This window comes from Nycticebus coucang, chromosome 2, assembly GCF_027406575.1.
Source record: "Nycticebus coucang isolate mNycCou1 chromosome 2, mNycCou1.pri, whole genome shotgun sequence".
NCBI classification, from domain to species: Eukaryota; Metazoa; Chordata; class Mammalia; order Primates; family Lorisidae; genus Nycticebus; species Nycticebus coucang.
In genome coordinates this window covers 12741948-12763273 of record NC_069781.1, presented here as the reverse complement: position 1 = coordinate 12763273, position 21326 = coordinate 12741948, and the positions used below count along the sequence as shown (strand labels likewise).

Sequence of the window (21326 nt, the reverse complement as noted above, 5' to 3'; positions counted from 1 at the left end):
GAGACAGGATCAGGCTGGTCTTGAACTCCTGAGCTCAGAAAATCCTCCTGCCTCTGCCTCCCAGAGTGCTAGGGCTACAGGTGTGAGCCACCACCCCCAGCCCAGAGCTAATAATCCTTAAGTTTAAGAAAGTTCACATTTGTGAAAAGTCACACAGCACCTGGCACACAAGAGTGGGTGCTCCAGTCAGTGCAGGTTCACTGGGTCAAGCATTTCTCCTCTGCCACACCCTCAGCAATAGGAATTGGGGGCGTCAGCTGCAAGCAGGAGCAACAGGCCCGAAGGCATGATCCGGCTCCTCAGGACACTCCATCATCTCTGCCCAGGACCACAGACAAGCTTCACACACAGAGGCCATGTGCAGAAGGATTCACATTTATTGGTTCAAATACAGTATCTAACGCTTGCTAAACATGCATTTCACACTAATTGGTCACATTTCCACAGGTAGTCAATTCACAAAACAGGGCCCATCCCTTGTCAGCTGGCAAGGATGGGAGGTAGCAGAGGGCCTGGGTAGCCTGCATAGCCTGCCAACTATCATTTGGTCATGCAGTATTGATGGAGCCAGGCTGGCAGGCAGCCCTTGGCCGGCCCTTTGGGGACAAGGGCTCAGAGACATCCATTTATTCAATTTCTAGACAGGACTGTGGGTGGAGGGAGACCTCTGGGAGGTAGCCTAGGGGTAGGCTCAGCGAGGCATGTGCCACCAGAGTCCCTAAAGGTGGTGTTTGTGGGAGGTGGTTCTCCCTAGGCCTTGGAACACAGGAAGAAATAGAGGCCTCTTCAAGGAGGTGGCTAATTCCTGGCTGGGTAGGTGAGAAGGAATACTCATAGACACAGCCCAGACATTACAATGCAGCCACAAGCCCCTATCGCAGGCCTGGGATGGCAACTCAGACAAAAACACCAACGCCCCAGGGTGGGCGGGGTATCTTTCCTAACAGAAACACATAACAGACCAGGAGCTACAGTATCCTTTTCCCACAGGACTCCTCAGAGAGGAATCGACCAGGATGTCATCCAAGAGGTAGTTTTTTTTTCCTTTTTCATGGAAATTTGAGTCGACAAAATTATCAGTTATTACAAGACATTTGAGAGAAAGAAAACAATGGTTACCAAAGGGCAAAGACGGCAGGGCAGGCTCCAGGATTTGGAAGACTAGCCTCCACCAGTAACACAACTTATTTGGCAAGGGGGGTGGGGGGTACTTGGAAGTGCTCTGGCTATAATCACAGCTTCCCTTTGAGCCTATAGTTGATTCCTGAGCAGGCAGAGCCCCATTTAGGGCTGCAGGCCCAGAAGAGGGAGGCCAGATGAGGACTGGACTGGACAGAGGGACCAGGCTTCTTATGAGCAGTTAAAGGTAGAGCCCCTATGGCTCATGACGCAGGATAGCCAGAAATCTTAAAGTCTCAAGAGAGCCCAGGTTTGGCCAAAGAGAAAGCCCCAGCTTGCTCCCAGCACCTCTAAGGAAAACAGTCAAGGTCCAGCCCAGAAAAGATGTTGCTTATGGCAGCCAAGAGAGGGGTTTCTGGGGACCCTGTAATTACATACACATCCCTGAGCTGTGGCCCTAGAAACCCTTGCCTCAAGACTAACCAATTTCCAGCACCTGGTGGAATGATTGCCGTTTTTCATCCTGAGACACAGATAAACATTTCACAAACACTAGACATAGATTCCTCAAGCTGAGGAAAAAGGGAGGATGATCAACAGAGGGGAGTGCAGGGATCTCGTGCAGACTGGAGTAGGGAGAGGGATGGGGATTAGAGTACTGGGATTTTTGTTTATTTTTGTTTGCTTTTTGTGGATTTTTTTGGTTTTTGTTTTTTTAAAAAAAAATCAATAAAGAAAAATTCAAAGTTTAGGCTGAAAGACTGAGATTTCTTAAAACAACTGCAAATTTTTTTAAAGCAACAAGAAAAAAGGACAGACCAGTAAGGGGCCCAGAGCTAAAGACTTGGAATCACTCAGCTAGGAGGCCAGAATCCATTACTTTGGCCAATCTTGAACTTGGCTTAGATGTTGCCCACATTAGGCTTGTCTTATCTCGATCTGCCCCATTCCCCCAGGAATTCAAGAACAAACAAATATAGGAAGTAGGAATAAAGCAATACAACTAGCTCAGAGAGCCCAGGGTATTAAGGATGTGGTGACAATGACCATGCAGGTACTTCCCTGAGAAGAGGTGGCAGGTGAGAGGAAGTCAGTGTGGAATGGGTAACTTTTACTGATGCCACGGAGACCCCTATGGTCCCCTATCCTTGCTCTTGCTCTGGAGACCAGGACAGGGGGGCTCCTGCTTGCTTCCTTCTATCCCTAGGCTTGCCCACCTCACCTGTGGGTCAGGCATAGGGGCTGGTGTCCTGAGCCAGGTGGAGTGCTTTGAGTTAGGTTCTGGGGAGTTTTTCCAGACTAAGGACAAGACCACCAAACCTTGCAAAGGACTCCAAAAGTCTACAAAGGGCACCAGAGAGCATGAATTAGAGATGGAAGTTCCAAGATTCCAAATTTTTGTCTTCGGTCAAGAAAACATTTAAAAGGGAAAGGAAAAACTTGTATGTTCCAATGCAGTGCAAGGAGGTGGGATCCTCCTTTTCCACACAGCTTTCAGGGTCACATTTTTGTGGTGGAAAAATTCTCACTCAAAGTGAGTGCTTTTGGTGGCCGAGGATCAGAGAGAGGACAGAAGAGAGAGAAATTAGAGACAACACGCACAACTTTTTTCTTCTTCCACTAGCAAAAAGGCTACCTGTTAACCAAACATTATGGGAAGAAAGGCAAAAAACAAACACACCAAACCTCCCCCTCCAACCTTTCTCTGTGTCCTTCAAACCAAATTCACAAATACATCTAGTGGCTGACCTAATGTCTCCACACTGCTAGCTACACTCCTACCTTCTCCTCATAATACCTGAGTTTGCAATGCAACACATTCACTTTACCCTGTTTTAAAAAAAAGCCCACGTCATAAAAGGACTGGGTACAGAAGACATTAAAGGCGGTCCACAGGTCAGGCTCCGGCTCGGAACACATGGCCACTTGGCTCAGAGATTCTGCAGGGCTCTCAGCAATGAATGGGCTCTTTGTTCTGTGGAATCTGCTGCAAACATTTGTAAAAATGGATTTGTACAATGGCAACTTGCAGAACCTTTCCCCCACTCCACAAATTAACAACTTGCTCTGTTTAATACTACATTATTAGAGAGACATGTTCTTGCTTCATCAGAGAGCAATTTCCTTTGACACCCAATACAATGGGTAAAATGTTTAATTTGAAAAGGAATTTTGAAAATAATTTGACAGACGGAGGTCTAAGCAAAGAAAGATGCTGCCCAACAGGACTGTCTTAGAGAAGGGGTCTCTGATATGTGTCTTCTCCCCCATCTTGAGGAAGCAGCTCAGAGTCTGACCTGCGGCTAAGGAATGTGATCTAAGTGGTTAAATAGAAGATTAAGGGAAACAAAACACCGTGAACTTAAAAATAAACAGATATACACATCCATGCACATAGACAGTCTTCCCATTGATGTGAAAAACATGCTAATTGAAGATTTTCCTGAGGAACACGTCTCTTCTTTCTCAGAGCAGTTGGGGAAATGGCATTGAGGAATAAAGCTCCAAGTTTTAGATCCATCAAGGGATTAAAAATCACCACTGTGCTGGTACCCGTAACATTTCACCAGAAAGAACAAATTATAATCAGACCTAGACTACCGAGGATGCACACAATATGGTGCTCCCTGGGCAGGATTACTAGGCCTAGTTGGGGAGAGAGCAAACAGCCTTTGACTAAATAGGCAGAAGGAGGTGCTGTGGACCCCTCAGGCCCACCCAGACAAGCTCACAGGTAAGTGGTCTGTCTTCTGCGCTGCCTGCACACCTAGGTGTAGGCAAGGGCAACTGCTATATTAAGGCAGAGAAGGGAAAAGCACCTGAAAGAGTTCCATGACAGACTGGTATGGCCAATGGCCCAAGTTAAGAGGGTAAGGAACACTTCCCAGGATGAGGTGGGGCAGGTAGTAAAAGAACAAGGGGGCCTTATCTGCAGAGGTAGCTTCCAGGCCCTTAAGAATATGAGGTAGTTTAAAGCCCCCCCTTCCCTTCCAGGTGCTTTTGTCTCCAGCCCTTCAGGCCTTGGTTGGCCAGGCTACTGATAATGTAAGGAGCAGCTGGGCCACTCTGGGCCCCAGGCTTTCTGTTCTGGGGCCCTGCAGAAATCTGGAGAGATTAGGAGAACCTGGAGTAGTATTTAGGGGCAAAATTTCTGGTCAACAGGCGAGTGAATGGTCCTTCCCACTGTTTGAAAAAGAGACTTTAGTTTTTGGAGTCAGTCCTGGGGGTGAAGTAGGATGGGGCAGGGAGAAGGACAGGAGATTCCAAAGGAGGATTGTTTGTTCTTTTAGCAGTCTGGCTTCTGTCCCACTACCCTTTGAAGAACACAGGATGAAAGGAGAATAAATCAGTAGTGGGCACTAGGATTTAGAACATGGCATTTTGCTCAGCTGGTTTTTCAAAGGGCCAATAGGAAGTCAAATTTATAAGGAAGAGGGAAGGAGTCTGTGGAAAGTAGGCCTTAGTAGATCCAGGTGAGGGAACTAGGTAGCTGAGAGCCCCAGGGGAGATGGTAGCCAAACCTATGGCTGTGCATTAACTTAACTTTCCCTTCAGGAAAAGTTACAGTTACAGAAACTGACAGTGATGGTGAAGGTGTAAGTGAGGGGGGCAGCAGAGTGTGAGAACAGAAACCCTCCTGCCCTTAGGACTTGTTGGGTGGGAGGACACCTGCCTTAGATTTGGTCACTGCACCTTACTCTGTCAACTTTCATACTTTCCAAAGAGAGGGCTGAATCCTCATCTGCCCTGTTCCAAACATCTCAGCAACCTTGCTTGGTAAATCTCTGAACACTTTGCCCCTTCATAGTGTGCTCTTTTACCTGGCAATTCTGTGGCTAGAGAAAGGCAGTTTGCTCTCTGACAGACAAACGTATGAGTCTGCTGAGAAATGTGGAAAAAGTAGGGATGGTCTCACCCCCCCATTTCCATTGAGGTAGTCATCTTTGTCAACATTATGGAAATAGTCATCTCAGCCCCATCCCACCCTTTCCCTCAAAATACAAAAGAACTATTTCTAAACAATGACAACACTGTAACATTAAACATTTTCACATTCTGTAAACTGCAAGGAAATGCATTGGCTGCATTCACACAAAAGCATGTGCATCATGTTGAAGGCCATACATTCAACTCTGTCGTGAAATAAATATATAGAAAAATGAGGTTAAAAAAACAGACAAACAAAAACTCTTCTTGGTATGGAGGCAACTGGAAACGCTGCTCCATATCCTCCATCTTGGTCTCTGTGGCTCTTCCTTCCAGAGCCTGTCCTGCCCACCCAAGGCGCTGTGGTCAGCCTGAGGAGGGTGATGGGAACAGGTCATTCCTTGCCCACACTTGTCTTGCAGGAATGCAGCACCACCTTAAAGAGGAGGGGCAGCTGCTCCAGGGGTACATTCACCATCTTTCCTGGGAAAAAGGTGGGAGAAGAGTTAGCAGTGGATACCAGTGGAAGGCCAAGTCTTCCTCCTGTTAGGCTAATAATCACCCTGCTGAATGACTGGGGCAAAAGAAGTGCCAAGAGTATCACAAAAGTCAGATAGACTGGGCTAATGTCCTGATATCCAGACCCATTTTGGTGCCCTAGGACTGTAGTAATGGTGTCAAATCATAATCATCCTACTAACTATCCAGGAAATACCTACTCTGTGCTATGTGGTTAACTGCATTATCTCATTTAATTCTCACAATATTTCTGTGTGATAGAAATTAGTTTTTACCCCAATTTTATAGATAAGGAATTTGAAACTGAGAGGTAGTCCCAAATGTCCTCTGAGGGCTAAAACATCATGAGAAACTACATCCGATTTTCTTTTTCTTTTTCTGGTAGATTTTCTAAATATCATTCTACAAAATACTGCAGTTCAGAATATTACGATAGGTTAATAAAAGTACTGAAGAAAAAAGTTAGAGAGTAGTCATAGGAATAAATACATTTGAGAAAATCAGAGTTAAAAGTTAAAGATTTCAGGCAGCGCCTGTGGCTCAGTGAGTAGGGTGCTGGCCCCATATACCGAGGGTGGCAGGTTCAAACCTGGCCCCAAGGCTGAGGCAAGAGAATCGCCTAAGCCCAAGAGCTGGAGGTTGTTGTGAGCTGTGATGCCATGACACGCTACCAAGGGCGATAAAGTGAGACTCTGTCTCTACCAAAAAACAAAAACAAAAAACAGAGAAAAAACAAGCTAAAGATTTTTTTTTTTAAGTTAACAACTTTTTAATTTTATTAAGAAAAGGACATTTAAAAAAGCACTATCACAGTATTCTGTTTCTTGATCTGGGTGGTGATTACATAAAGATTTCTTTACTGGATGACTTGTCAGAGGATTCAGTGTGCTAATACACTTTGTAAACACCTAGGGCTGTGGTTCTTCTCCTGGATGGTACCTTAGAGTCACCTGGGGAGCAGTTTAAAAATAGTTGTATGCCTAGGCTCTGCCCCATACTAATTAAGTCAGAATATATGGAGGTGCAACCCAAACACTGCTATTTTTTAAAACCTTCTGGGATTACTGGAAGTGTTGCCAGAGCTGAGAACCCCACTTCTATGAGAGAAGAGTGGTATGTCAGTATTGATTTCCCTTTATTTTACAGAGGACCTCATTAATACCTCATTTGACAGAATATAATTTACAAGTGCTGAGATCAAACATCCTTAAAATTCAAATAGTTGAGGTCCAGCTTCCATCTGGAAAAAAATTCCCTTGTCAGACTGAAATTTTTTCCTTTAAAAATTGTATTGCTGAATTTTACAGAAACAATCCCAATTTAGAGGTCACATTTCTGAGCTGCCTCTCAGTATGTACTGGATAGTTATAAGCAAGAATCTTTACTAAATGAAGCAAAGCAACCATAAAAAAAGGCCAGGATTTTATATTGAGATGAATATATTTAAATGTCAAGAAGCTCAGAAGGGGCTTCTGAAGCCACATATAAGCACATGTATGTACATACCCCCAATACACAAAATTCCTATGCAAACATAGGATTTTAAAGCTATCACTTTAATTAAATGATCCCTAAAAACCCTTGGCTAATTCTATGAAATAGTTAATTTTTAAAACTGAGATATAATTTATATATCATAAAATGCACTATTTTATTTTATTTTTTGAGACAGAGTCTCACTCTGTCACCCTTGGTAGACTGCCATGGCATCATAAGCTCAAGTGATTCTCTTGCCTCAGTCCCCTGAGTATCGGGGACCATAGGTGCCTGCCACAAAGCCTGGCTAAATTTGCTTTTAAAGTATACAATTCAGGAAAACAAACTTAGATACTTTGAGCCTGTCTGCCTATCCACAAAATGGTCATATTATCACCACCCACCAGCCTTGCAGATTCCATGATGATAAAAGCCCACAAAGCCCCCTGCACATTACAGGAACTCAAGAAACAACAGCTTATCTTCTCTATAAAGAAAACACAAACTTCTTGTTGAAACAGGACTTTTTTGAGGGCAAAGGTAGTAACTCTTTTATGCAGTTGGTGCCGGGCTGAAATGAGCACCCTAAAAACTCTGCTTGCCTCATTCTCTTCACAAGCTAAGAGAAGCAAGGAAAGGTCGGAAGTCTTGAACCCAGAATGTTACCTGCAATATATCGAATCTCAGGTAAGCACATCATGAGATCAGGAAAGCGGTTCGGCTGATGTGTATATTTATACTCAGTGAAATCCTGGCAAATGTACCAATAGCGTTTGTTCAACTGTTCCAGCTGTGAGGCGCTGGTCAGACCCCTGATATCTGTGGAAAAAACCACACAGGGAATTGAAAGGGCTTTCTAATGTGAAAGAAACACCAACTCCTTGAATATGTGTATCTCTCAATTAAAGGTTATTAAACATTGTCCTAACAGGGGATCTTCACTCTTTCTGATGTGGAAGAACCACACTCTGGATAAGGGAAGAGAAATAATATAGAGAAGGAAAAGATAATGGAGGATAGTAATTAGACTAAGCTAAATTCTTTTTCAACTTCACACACTGCTCCCCCCAAATGGCACAAAATAGACACCAGTGAAATGTTGAACAAATGACTGAATAACCTACCTACCTTTCTAAATTTATCCTTCACAGTATCTTTAAAATTTGCCCATTGTTGGAACCAGTCAGAAACTGCTGAAACCTACTTATTTGTGTTTGTACCCACTGCCCACACAATCTCCTATGTGACTCTTCTCTTATTATACTATCTGGGCTGTCCCTCCATTTTTTCTATACAGATTTCCCCGTCTCTCTCTAAATACACACACACACACGTACACACTCACATACACATCCTTTTTATACACAGAATATGAATATAGATACCCTATATATCTTACCCAGCCTTTGATGCCCAGGTCAGGTTTTTCCTCCTCTAAGAAGCTGCTATTGATCTCCCCCCATCTGAGGTGCAAGTATACACTCAAGAGCTATCAGAGTGTATACTTCTTGAGGCCAAGGACCTGGGGTCTAAACTTTTCAATGTCTTTAATACTGAACACAGGGCTTGGCCTAACGGAAGCATGCAGAATGCCAGATAAACACATGAGTGGTCCAGAAGCAGGAGGAGGTTTGACTAACAGAGGGGAGAGTGGACAAAGACAAAGGCGTGAAGAGTCTTTGAACTAGGAAACTGAACACAAGAAGAGAGCACTTTCAATGCCACAGGCAGCAAAATAGCCCAGTTCTACTCTAAGAATGGAGCATTCATATGCTACTTTGGAAAAAAGAGAATATAAATTGCCTTCGTACACTGGTTACCAGCAGCTACCAGCAGTTACCACCCCCCGCAACTCCCCATAAATCACATCTGGCACTCTTAGAATTAAAAGCCATGCTTGATATGTGTATGTACATGTGAATTTTTGTGCACCCCCCACTCTGCCCTGAAGGGGCTGTCAGAACCATTGCCGGCCTGTCACAGAGGCCTTATCTCTAATAGTTTCATCAGTCACTTTGCTCTTCTTCAGCTGCTGGTAAACTTGGTACATATTTTAAATGACGCATGTACTGTCCTTGGTGTCTGTGTTTAAATGCATTAAAACTGACTAAACAAAGTGAATCTTCTTCCTTCCTCGATGAGTTATAGAGATTGTGGCATTTAGGTTTAAAGAAAAAATCCACAGCATTCCCTGCACTATAAAGTGGCAGGGTGATAATGAGGGAAGCACAGGTCTTCCTTCCAAGACTGGCACCCACACAGCGCGACAGATTCAGTTTGACAGTACTGAGCGTAAGGAGGGTGAGACAAGAGGACAAATGCTTACCTCCACCCCACCAAAGTCCCCTTTGCCTACCCCCAGACACTCACCTTGATTTAAGAAATTAATTGCTTTCATGCAAGCATACTCCTCATTGCTGACCTTTAGCTGATGGAACTTGTGATATAGGTAGATAAGCCGCTCGATCACCTCCATTCCCTCATCACTAAATCTGGAGGAAGAACACAAGTGTTAACAGCAGGCTCTGATAGCAAAGGAGACCTGGAAAGGGCAAACAGAGGGCTCCTACAGTGCTGTAAAGCATCTACAACAGGAAAGAGGCTGAACTGGGGGGAAAAGAAATCCAGAGCCATTTGTGAAATGCATGTGGAACTATGGTTTGAATAGAGACCAATGTAGCTGACGCAAGCTGCAGTCACCAAGGTCAGGTAGAGTCAACCAAAGGTAGGTTCAAATCAAGCTCCGTTATACATAAGCTGTGAGATGTTGGCAAGGTCATTTTACCCTTCTCTGCTTTCAGGCCTTCCCCTATAAAGTGATAATGCTTGCTTGCTTGGGCTAACAAGGGCCAAAGGCAGTTTTGTATATAAATGTGGAGAAACATGACATTATCAAGATACCACTATTGTTGAGATGCAGCCTCTCATATACCAGTGGTAGGTGCCACGGTGACTCTATGTGAGGCTCTGCCACAATGCAGAAAAAGCTGCTGATTGTATTTACTTAGGTTCACTGTTTTCAGCAGGGTTTATGCTAAGCACAGTGAAATTTTTTATTGATACCCTTGACCTCAACTAGGGAGGGGGAAAACATTTACCAAGTCTCCATGCTGTTCCAGTCTCTGTGCTGGGCACTTTATCTGTGTTATCTTTTAATTCTCTGAACCCTTATGAGCTGGATGTGAGAGTCATCACCATTGTAAAGATGAGAAATTGAAGACCAAAGAAAGGAGGGGACCACAGACACACAGTTGGTGGCAGAGTTAGAACTTGGAAACTGGGCTAATTACCCAAGGCTTTGGTTTTTCTAATATATAAGGTGGCATTCTCTAATAGAGGGGACTCAAAGCTGGCCATGTTCCTTTCTTTGGGTTAGAAGTAAGCTCCTAGAGACTGACTTAGTTTTAGGCAAAGGAGCCCAAGCTAGGCCACCCTATGGGATTAAGGCTCTAGGTATATTTCATACCAGAGATGGAGATACCTCAAACTGAGGAAGAAAATGCTTACATAGAAACAGGAGTTTACAGAAGCTGGGGGCAAGCCCAGCCTGAGTCATTCTAGGAGTGGGACGGATAGTAGACCAAGGAGAGTTCCAAAAGGGCCTTGGATGTAGCTCAGTCACATCTTAGAAGATGCTCAGCTGCAGGGCTATTTCCTTGTGACATTTTTAGATCTGGGCACTGTAGGCTAGAAAAAGTGGGATGCTCTACTCTTTCTGTATTAACTTGGAAGGTTTTCCTAGGCTTTGGCTTCCTGCGCAAGAAGGGCATTTTCTCTTCCCTGCGGAAAGTCTGGCTCTGGTTGGGGACAGAGGCACCTACAATTCTCAAGCACCACTGTGAGCCACAGCAGCAGACACAGCCAACCCTCAGTATCTGTGGGTTCAGTGTCCCTGGGTTCTACCAACTGTGGATTGGAAATACTTAAAAAAAATTTCAACAGTAAAAACAATATTAAAAAATATAATAGTATATTGCAGTATAACAATTACTTGCATGCATTTACACTGTATTAGGTATTGTAAGTAATTTATAAATAATTTAAAGTATACAAAAGGATGTGTGTAGGTTACATGCAAATACGACTCCACTTCATATAAACGGACTTGAGAATCTGTGGATTTGGGTGTCTCAGAGGTCCTGGAACCAATCCCCCATGGATACTGAGGGATGACTATACTTCACTCCGTCTGAGGTGGGGCTTCTTTCAGTTTGCTAATTTGAGCTAGGACAGCTAACTCAGTTTCTCTCTGCACCTGGCCCAATGGCTTTTTACAACTTTACTGATATGTTTTCATACTAGCTGATAGCCAAATTTATACTGTATTACCACGGTAATGACCTTATCTACCACCACCATTTGTTAAGTATTTGCTACCTGCTAGACACTTTAAGTATTCCACACACATTTTCTCACTGGCTACTCTTAACATATATAGAATGAATATCAGTCAAAATTCCCTTTGTTCTCAGGAAGGCTCAGGGAGGTTATTTACTGTGCCTCTATTATGTATCAGGCCTTGTACGCAGTCTTACCCTTCACTTTCCTGATAACCTGGGAGATAAATAATATCACCTCCATGTAAGGAAGAAGCAGCCAAAAAAGATGTGACTTCCCCACGGTTGAATAGTAAATAAGTAGTGGTGAAGCAAAGGTTTAATTCTAGGTTTTCTAATTCCAAACCCATGGGCTTTTCTCAGCACAATGCCACCCACCCCCTGGTCCTGTCTTATTCTTAACTGCTAACTGGGAAAGGCTACCACAGGGGGCCTCAGGAACTCTGTGTTCCCACAGCAACTCTACCCGGGGCCCATCCCTGGATGGTTATGGGGTTTGCCACAGTGCACAAAACGCCCCTCTAGTGCCTCCGCGATGCTGAGACTTGAAGAAGGCAGTGTGCCTGGGATTAGGACCCTCCTCATCATAGTACTTCGTGGACTACTTATGTTCTTGAGAGGAAAATAAAGTCTCTACTGCCAATTCCCGTCAGCATTTGCCTGCAGGGGTGGGCATGTCATAGGGTAGAGCATAAAAAAAGGAGGATGCAAGGGGAAAAGCAGTATCAGAATCTGTCTGGTGGCCGAGGAGTGTAGCAAGCAAAGATAATGCTTTGTCCCTTAATCAGCAACCTCTTGCCCAAAGTGCTCACTCCGGCACAGCAGAACCTGCAGGTGTGTGGCTATCAGCCAGATCCCCGGCCAGCAGTGCCAAACCTGTTCCTGGCTGAATCTTGACCTGAGGTACACAAAGGAGTCCCCAAGTGCCTGGCCTGCGCAGCCCCAGATCTGCCCTCTCTCTTAGGGACAAGCATGGCTCTCCCTCCCCAGTTCCCCATAACAGGCAGCCATCATGGACCCCTTGGAGTGATGGGGGTGCTGGCAGCCAGCCCAGCAGCCCCCACTCAGTCTCCACAGCCTGACTGCAAAGCTTTCCTCCACACCCCGCATCCCACCCCTTGATAAACAAAGTTGTTCTCTGTTCCATGGGCCTGCTTTCTCCTGCAGCCGTGCCTCCTCCACATCTGCCCACTCCACGGTTCTGACGCCCCTGTATTCCCTGTCTACAAATTATCAGCATTCAAAGCCAGAAAGTTGGACAAACACACCCATTCTTCTTCTGGGTTCCCATTACATAAGCATGTTAGGACAAGGAAAACATTCCTGCTAGGATCCCCCAAACCACTGGACCATTCAGGCAGCAATTGAAGCTGACACTACATAAGTTATGTCCCATTAAGGGGCCCAAGAGACCTAGTTGTCTCTTTTCCATTCACCTAAATGCACCTACTCCTAGGAGCAGTCATTAACCACAACCTTAGAGAAATTGCCATCTCAGCACCCATCTAAGACTCCAAGATGAAAAATAAGACTGTGGTTCCAAGACAAATTCCAGAAAGTCATACCTTTTGAGAAGGCTTTAGGAGAATGAGAATTTAGTATAAAGTGGGGATTCGGAGCACAACAGACAGGTGATGATCTTAACTCTTAACTCTTTGTAGCCGTAAGTTTTTACTTCTCTGAACCTCATGCTCCTTATCTCTAGAACAGGGATGATACTAGTGCCAATCTTACAGGGTGGTGGCGAGGACTTAAATAAAACATGCAAAGCACCTAAGATGGAATCTGGCATAACATGCGAGAATTGTTAGCCATTATCATTATTAATAGCATCATCACTCCCATTACTGCAGCAAAAATAAAAGAGTTTGTTTCCTAAGCCTTACAGTTAAAAGGTCCAGGCAGGAAAGCTGGAAGGCAGCTTTCCAGAGATCTGGCAGAATTGGAGTCAGTGCTCACAACACAGAAGTGCCCATTAAAGCCCATCTAGCTCAAGGTATCTTCTCCTCAGAGTGAAGGAGTCTTGACTGGGGACTGGAGCAGTCACTGGCTGGTGCTACAATCTGCTTTAAATCAAATTCACCCAGTACCACCATCTGCTTAAGGAATATGGATACCATAAATTTGATTCAATATTGGAGACAAGAAAAGGAGGTGGTCATGTATCATCTGAGAAAAGCCTTTTCATGACAGCAGGAACTCACTTGCACTCAAGAGTTGTGAAAAAGTAAAGGCAGTCTGGGGGAGTGGGAGCAAGATGGGAGCAGGAAGGTAGGAAAGAGCTGCACCCAATCACAGACTCCACACAGGGTTTCTAGCAGAGTGGGTACTGCTTTACAGTTATTGACCTGACTCCAGAGGTTCTTGCACTTCCATTTCCTATGACCTCCTGGGCAGTCTACATGCATCTGAGACTCCACAGACACCCAAACCAAACTCAGACAGGTTCATTCTAATTCTTCCCAGGCTCCTTTATCTTGGCTAAGAGAATTGGTACTCAATCATCTGGCTAGTCCAAGACACCAGCAGTCATCCCCAACTCTTTCTACTCACTTAAGTCCCACTGACTTTACCTTCTTGACATCTCTTGGCTTTATGTTGCCTTCTCTAGTCCCACAATCACTGCTGCCTTGCCCAGGCCTTGTTTTCTTTTACCTGAGCTATGGAAGACATGCTCTAGTCCTGTCCATAACAATTCATCCTGAGCTTTTTTTATTTTTATTTTTATTTTTTTCATCCTGAGCTTTATAACCACAGAGATCTAATACACAAACTGACCATGTAACTCCTCCCCTTAAAAACTTCCTATGACATAATACAATTGACACCATAAAATCCAAACTCCTAAGATTGACATTTGAGAACCTTCATGTCTTGTCTTCATCTTTCTCTCCAGTCATTTCTCCTCTCATTTCCATGTCTCTCAGATACAGTCTCTTTACATCCTAATCTACAGGATTGCTTTTTGTTCCCAATACATGGCAACTACGCAGGACATCTTACCTATAGGATTTTGTCTTTTCTCTTGCCTTCCTCTTGTCCTCTATGATATACCTACAAAATCCCCTCTTCAAGGCACAGCTCAGCATCTGTTCCTCTGGTAGGCCTTCCTTGATTCTGCAAGTAGAGGCACTCATTCCCTAGTTCATGCTATACAGTTCTTCATAGGCTCCTCAACCTCCAAGAATGTAACCATGAGTTGTATATTTTATCTGCTTCTATTTGTCTCCCAATTCACTAAACCAAGAATATAGACTCTCAGAATCAGAAACCACATCTCCATTATCTATGTTCAAGCTTCCTCCTCCAAAACACAGACAACAGATACTCGATATGTGTATAAGGCCATGGAATCAGAACATGTTGAAGTTAAACTCTCATTTTTCCACTGATGGATTTTATAGTATATAGAATCTTAAAAACAAATTCATTTCTTGTCCTTAGAACCCACTTGAGAGCTCAACAGCAACATCCGTTCTAGAGTTAGCATTATACAATAAAACTTTCTGTGACAATGGAAACAATCTGTATTTGCACTATCCAGTATTGCAGCCACTATACCAGCCATGTGTGGCTATCGAACACTCAAAATGTGGCTAGTCAAATGAGAAACCAAAATCTTAACTGTAACTTAAATTTAAAAATCCACATGCAGCTAGTGGCTACTAAATTGGACAGTGCAGCTTTAGATCCTCCTTGGTAAGGAGCCTTTCTACCAAGAAAGGGAAAGTTTCCTCATTAATTCAGCTGCTATTGGCCCCTGTCTTAGTCTTGGGGCTTAAGGGTCTGGCTATAATGGGATGGGGTACATTATGAACTCAAGAGCCACACAGAGCCCTGCATAGTCCATCCCTGTCTAACTGCAGAGGGCCTAGGAAAACCTATTCTGCTACAGAGAGAGGAACCAGAAAGCTGATTCTGCAGGCTGCCCCAGACTAAACTGTTAAAATCAAGGCAAACAGGGAAGCTGAGCTCTCCAGGCCAGCTCTGCAAACCCAGACAGAATCAGAGCTGGCTGACTGCTATCTAAACACTTCTATGACCCAGAGTTATGGAGCAGGAGATAGGAATTTGATAGAAACAATGAATTAAAGGCTCTAGACAAGGGTCATCTGCAAAATCAGATAGCTCTGTTTACAGGACAAAGTGTCAGACAAAGTTCAAAACTTTGTCAAGCCAGTAAGCATCATTAATAAAGGAATACTAGAAAACCAGAGGAGAGAGTCAGTACCCAGACTCCTTCCTCCCTCAGCTGTGGGAAGGGCCCTTGAAAGTCTTGGAGCGTTGCTCCCAGCTTAGCCTTGAATGTCTTTGTGCCACAATCAGGTAGGTGGCAATAGGGAGACGTACCTCAGTGTAGAAAAGTTTGGAGGTCGGTAGTCCACCTGCTCTCCCTTTCACTGATGGGGCACCTTTTCTTTCCTCCCTCTTGGTGCCCTGGGATCCTATGACTTTCATTATTTTAAACTAGTCAATAAAGTGATTCATTGAAATGTCTATCTAAATGTGGATTAAGCTTTATGAGACTTTTCATATGAATAAATTAACAAGCCAGAAAAGTTATCTCAATAGACCATTTGTCCTGATTTATTGGTCAGAAAATATAGTCACCATGTGCCCCGGGTCTCCAAAGTGAGTGAGCAAAGAGTGTGCTGGGACAGGCCATGGAGCAGCAAGGAGGAAGATGGTCCATTCTGGACAGAGAGATTATAAGGGCACTGGCTGGTTGGGATAAAACTTGTTTATCCCCCCAAATGGCAAAGAGAACAGTTCAGTCTCTTAAGTCTCAGGGCCTTTTACTATCTTACTGCATCTTAGATGCAGTGAAAGAGACTACACTTTGTAGCCAGGCAGGCAGAAGCTCAAATCTAGGCTCTGAATGCAAACCCAAAAACCTCAGGGGCAGGTCTCTCTGAGCTTCAGTATTCTTATCTATAAAACAGGAGTAATGATATGGAGGCTGTGCAAAAGAAGACAGTATAAAAGATCTAGCATAGTACTGGCATACAAGGGACTCCTAGGTCTCTTTCTTGGATTGTCAACTCCTCTTGCCTTGTAGGCTGAGTTCAGATTTTTGTTTTCCCAAATACGTGATCTATGTCAGAATCTAGATGTAATAAAAACAGCTTAGCACTCTGCTGAGCTTGACTATATAATACTTATTTCTCACAACTACCCTGTTGGGCAAGTATTGTTAATCACTCCATTTCATAAATTTAGAACCTGAGGATCACAGATTTAGCCAAGGTCACAAAGCTGGTCAGTGGCAGAATGAGGATTCAAATCCGGGCCTGCGTGGTTTAATGCCCATTCTTTGGAGGGCCAGGCAACCCTGCTTTGCAGAGATGACAATGGTTTGATTGCTTGGGATTTCCTCCCGCCAGGAGCCCTCACCTGTGTAGCTCTTCATCAGAGGGTGAGTACTTGGCAGTGACATCAGCCAGCTCCCCAAAGATCTGCTTGCTGTAAACGGTGAGGGAGGATAGCAGGATTAGTTCCTGCCACGTAGAGCTCAAGAGGCACGTGTAATCCTTGATTGAGAGCTCACAGAAGAAAGGCAGTTTCTTGATCCAGGCAATCTGCCTAAAGAGGAGCTCGTCGGCCAGGCGGCAAAGTAGGGCAAACAGCTCTGCCTGTGTCACAGCATATCTGGTGGGCAGGGACAGGGGAAAGTCACTTCCATCAGCCAGAGGGTGAGGGCATACAGAGAGGATACTGCTAAAGGCACAAAGGGTCCCTTGCTCAAGGATCTCCAGTTCCATTCAGTTCAAGGGTCTGATAAAGGGGCAGGACTGAGGCCAGCAGCAAGCCTAAGGTTGTAGAGGTAGGTCTGGTGAGAAAAGGCTGCTGAGGAGAAAGGAGGCTTAGAAATCTGTGCAATTATTAGGGAATATGACTTTCAATATTGGTTTCCTCTAATGTTCCATTTTAGAGAAAATCCAAGTGATTCTTGCCCTTGTTTTGGCAATGAGAACTCCAGGGGGTGGATCTAGTACCTACCCAATAATGGGACTGGCACAAAAATGAGCTTGGGGCCAGATGGCTAAAGGGAATTGAGCAAGTTCAGCAGCTTTCCCTGCTCTAACAGCACCCTCTGGTGGTGAGTTCAGGAACCACAGTTGCTCAGACTTTCTTTGAACTACAGCTAGATGGCAGGAGCAGGACATTTCTCAGCTCTAGGATAAAGGGGTTCTCTGAAACAGACTCAGTTTGCTTGCTTCCTCTTAAGGCCCCTTGGCAGATTTTTCCTCACACCTCTACACCCAGATTTATAAAGGCTTTGTGTGGCCTTCTTGTGGGTGACTATTTGAATATCTTCTGAAATCAGAGGCTAACTTAAGAAATCTTAGAGCAGTGGTTCTCGATCCTCCTAATGCTGCGGCCCTTTAATATAGTTCCTGTGGGTTGTGACTCACAAGTTGAGAATCCCTGTCTTAAGAGTATCTTCTGGAAGGTCTAAGCTTGACAACATTCAAACAGCGTAAGCTCCAGGCCAGAGGAATAATGGGTGCACCTGAAGGCTGAATTACTACCTATCTAGACTAAAAGTATTCTTTCTACCCACAAGCCTGTACCTAAAGTGGTGACATGTCACCAAGTTACCCAGGGTATGCTGGCTTTGGGTGCAGACAGGCCACAACAAGTTATGGTCTTAAGCCCCTTGTTCAGGAGCCTAGACTTGATGCACAATTATTCATAGAATTACAGCTTATTTCTAACACCAAAGCACTCAAACTCATCTTAGGGCCTCGCTTACCTATGCATAAGAAGCAACAAAGGTCCTTCAATCCCAATTCCATAGTAACTGAAAAGTAACCCCAACTTTGTGAGAAAAGATGCCTAATGAAAAAATAAGGGACCACTGGAAGCATATATTTGTCTTCTGACGGAAGCATATATTTATCTTTTGATGCTGAGTCATTATCCTCCCTACTCACTGTGAAGTTGGAGTATAGTACAGCAGCCAGGGATGCAGGTGGGTATGGAGTGGACAATTTTGAGGCTTGAGGGGCCAAGCAGGGCAGAGCTCACTCACCCGTCTTCGATCAACATGGGTGTGCCCAATGGCTCCAGGTCCTCTGCTGACACCAGCTGGTGAATAAGACTGTATGACTGGGGATCCAGGCTGCGAGCTTGTGGGGGCAGAAGTGGTGAGTGGCCAGAATAGCTAAAAAGGTGTGGTATGTATTGATAATGTGGAGGCACAGACATTCCCATGTACTGTTCCCTGAATGCCATGAATCCATTTAGTTCCACAGACCTACTGGAGAGAAAAGTTTTATGTCAAGTGGAGGCATGGCAAGTCTGGTGCTCACTCAAAGGAAATGAGCCAGAATGTGACTTATGTGTTCTTTGGCCACGAGGTCTGTGTCTTCATCAAGCTGGGGTCATAATTGTTACCTGCATGTCTCCCCTACTAAATTCTCATCTGTGAGACAAGGATCTGTACAGATGCAAGAATGTGGGGCTCACTACTGGATACTCAGTGCCTGGCAGAGTAGGTCCTAAATAAATATTGGTTGAATAAATATGGAGAGTTTTTAATGGATACAATGATGACAAAAGTGGTGTCTATATTACTTTACTGCTAGGAAATCTAAGGCAGGCAGAAGGCAAAGTGCCTTGCTAGGCCACAAACAAATTCAGCACTTAGCAAGAAACTTGGCATGTAGCAACAATCCCTTAAATAATAAAAGGAAGGAACTAAATAAGGAATACCTCAATGGGATTAAAAGTTATAATTAAATCTAAAGAGAAGGCAGATTCTTATCTTCCTCTCCTTTCTTGGAGAAATCTAGCCACTCTGTCTAATTTTAAAATCTTCTAGCTTTTACCTGTATGTATCTCCTATTGGCCAAATCCAGCCCACCATCTGCTTTAGTAAAAGAAGGCTGACTGGAACATACAAGGCTCACTGGTTTACATACGGTCTGTGGCTGCTTTTGCACTACAAAGGCAGAGTTGAGTAGTTGAGACCCAGACTATTAGCCTGTAAAGTCAAAAATATGTACTATCTGGCTTTTAAAGAAAAAGTCTGTCACCCTCTGTCCTATAAGAAAGCTTCATGTCCTAGGGAAAATCACTATTAACAAAGTTTGGCAAATCTCTTTCCATGTATAGTGTACATGCATATTCTAGGCAATTGAGAACACACTATAAACACATGTTATATTTTATTTTCCATTGCACACATTATGCTATAATGGTTTTTCCATGTCATTAAAACATCTTGTAAATCTAATTATTTAGTGGCTTCATAATATTTAATCCAATAAATACACTATGACTTACATAACCAATTCTAGGTATTTTAGTCATCTAAGTTGTTGCTGATTTTTAATAATGTTTTGATAATGATCTTTGTGCACAAATATTGCTCCTAAGTCAGATTTCTTTAAGAGAATGCTTCTCAGACAGAGTTATTGAACTAAAAGGTAAGTATGTACATTTGAAAAGTTTTTGATGTACATTGTCATAGTTTTGAAGAAAGGTTGTACTAGTTTACATTCCCTGAAGAGGTGCAAATGACTGATTTTATCTAACAGCCAACTGCATATTATCATTAAAACAAACACTACCACCACCAAAAACTCTGCCAATTTGGTAGGCCAAAATTTAGATCATTTAGATTTGTATTTCTTTTTGTTAGTAAGACTGTTTGTCATATTTCTTTTTAGTGAATTACTTGTTCATAACTCTGTACAAATGTTTTCTTGTTAATATCAATTAAATAATGATATCTTAAAATATTCTTGCTAATTTTATAATTACTAAAATAAAATATTTTGGAGGAAAAAAAGAAAGGTTTCTGGGAAAAGGAAACCTTCCCTGGTCTGGTAGATGAGCTCTATTTCACTCCTAAGAACTAACTAAAGATGCCATGCTTGAACCAAGGGTTCTAAGTTGTATTCTTTCATGGCACCAAATTTGAGTCAATGGCTTAAAAACCCTTCAAAGTTTCCTAAAATTTACAAAGTGAAAAACATTGATGCCTGTCAGGCAGAGAAATTATAACTTAATTCAATACTGTCAATGTGGTTTATTTCAGTGATAAAATAAATAAGGGAAAAGAACTACATTTAAAATGTTACTCTGTTAGGTGAAGAATGTATGGGCATTCTATAAAGCTATAGCTAAGTGCTAGAAAGCTATATTAGTGCGCAGAAGAGACCACTGACATTTTCAGGGTCTTTAGCAAAAAGACGGGCTGGGAAACACTGTTTTGAATCATCTTGATCCCTGCCCCAAGAACTTGAGGAAGCCAGAGTACAACAGTAGGGAAGCTTGTGGGTCGACCCTTTTGGGGAGTCCCTAGATAATGAAGCTAGCACTGAGTTTGCCTTAAAGCTCACCTGGAGGACAGTGTGGAGCCTGGTGAGGGCTGGTTGCTCTCCGAAGCTCTGTTTCCAGGGGAACTGTGGTCACTGTCACCATGGTTGCTCCAGTGATTGGCCTCTTCTTCAAACTCTTGCCCAGACATGATCCTTTCAATTTCTTCTTCTGATATCTTAAACAAGGAATTAATACATGTTAGACTGGGTGTTCAGGACACCTCCTCTGTTCCTGCTTCACGACTGAGAGCTTAACGAAGTCTCATGGGAATTCCCAGTACCATCCAGAGAGAAACTCTAATTCCTTCTCCTTCACTCCTATACTCCAGGCCTCTCACTAATCCTAGGATGGCTTGTCTGCTTGCCTCCCAGGACCATGTCCCATCATGGCCTTCCTCTTGTTCAAATATCCTACTCTCAAGCCACAAAGCCTCTAGGTTCTTCAACACTCCTCTTTGTCCTTGAGTCTAGTCTTTCCTAAACCTGAAATACCATTCCTCAATGACAATCTCCTAAGTCCCAATTCAAATGTCACCTCCTTTGTGAAGCTTTCTACTAGACAGGTTAGGTTCTTCTTTTACCAACTCATAATTCTGTGTATTCGGGGAGAGGCAGA

General features: G+C 43.6%; 1 protein-coding gene across 6 annotated transcripts in view; it reads right to left on the bottom strand.

The window, feature by feature from the left end:
- Positions 1-359: 359 nt before the first annotated feature.
- Positions 360-21326, bottom strand: part of NR6A1 (nuclear receptor subfamily 6 group A member 1) — a 275618-nt gene continuing 254651 nt past the window's right edge. For 4 of the 6 annotated variants that reach the window (XM_053562713.1, XM_053562734.1, XM_053562745.1 and 1 more), the window contains 6 exons: positions 20732-20886; positions 18415-18642; positions 16773-17027; positions 9412-9533; positions 7708-7860; positions 360-5529 (listed from right to left, as the gene is read on the bottom strand). In XM_053562713.1, coding sequence (XP_053418688.1) covers positions 5441-5529; positions 7708-7860; positions 9412-9533; positions 16773-17027; positions 18415-18642; positions 20732-20886 — 1002 coding nt within the window. In that variant the 3' untranslated portion in view covers positions 360-5440. The remainder of the gene's footprint in view (positions 5530-7707; positions 7861-9411; positions 9534-16772; positions 17028-18414; positions 18643-20731; positions 20887-21326) is intronic. The other 2 variants (XM_053562725.1, XM_053562754.1) reach the window with 1 other exon arrangement.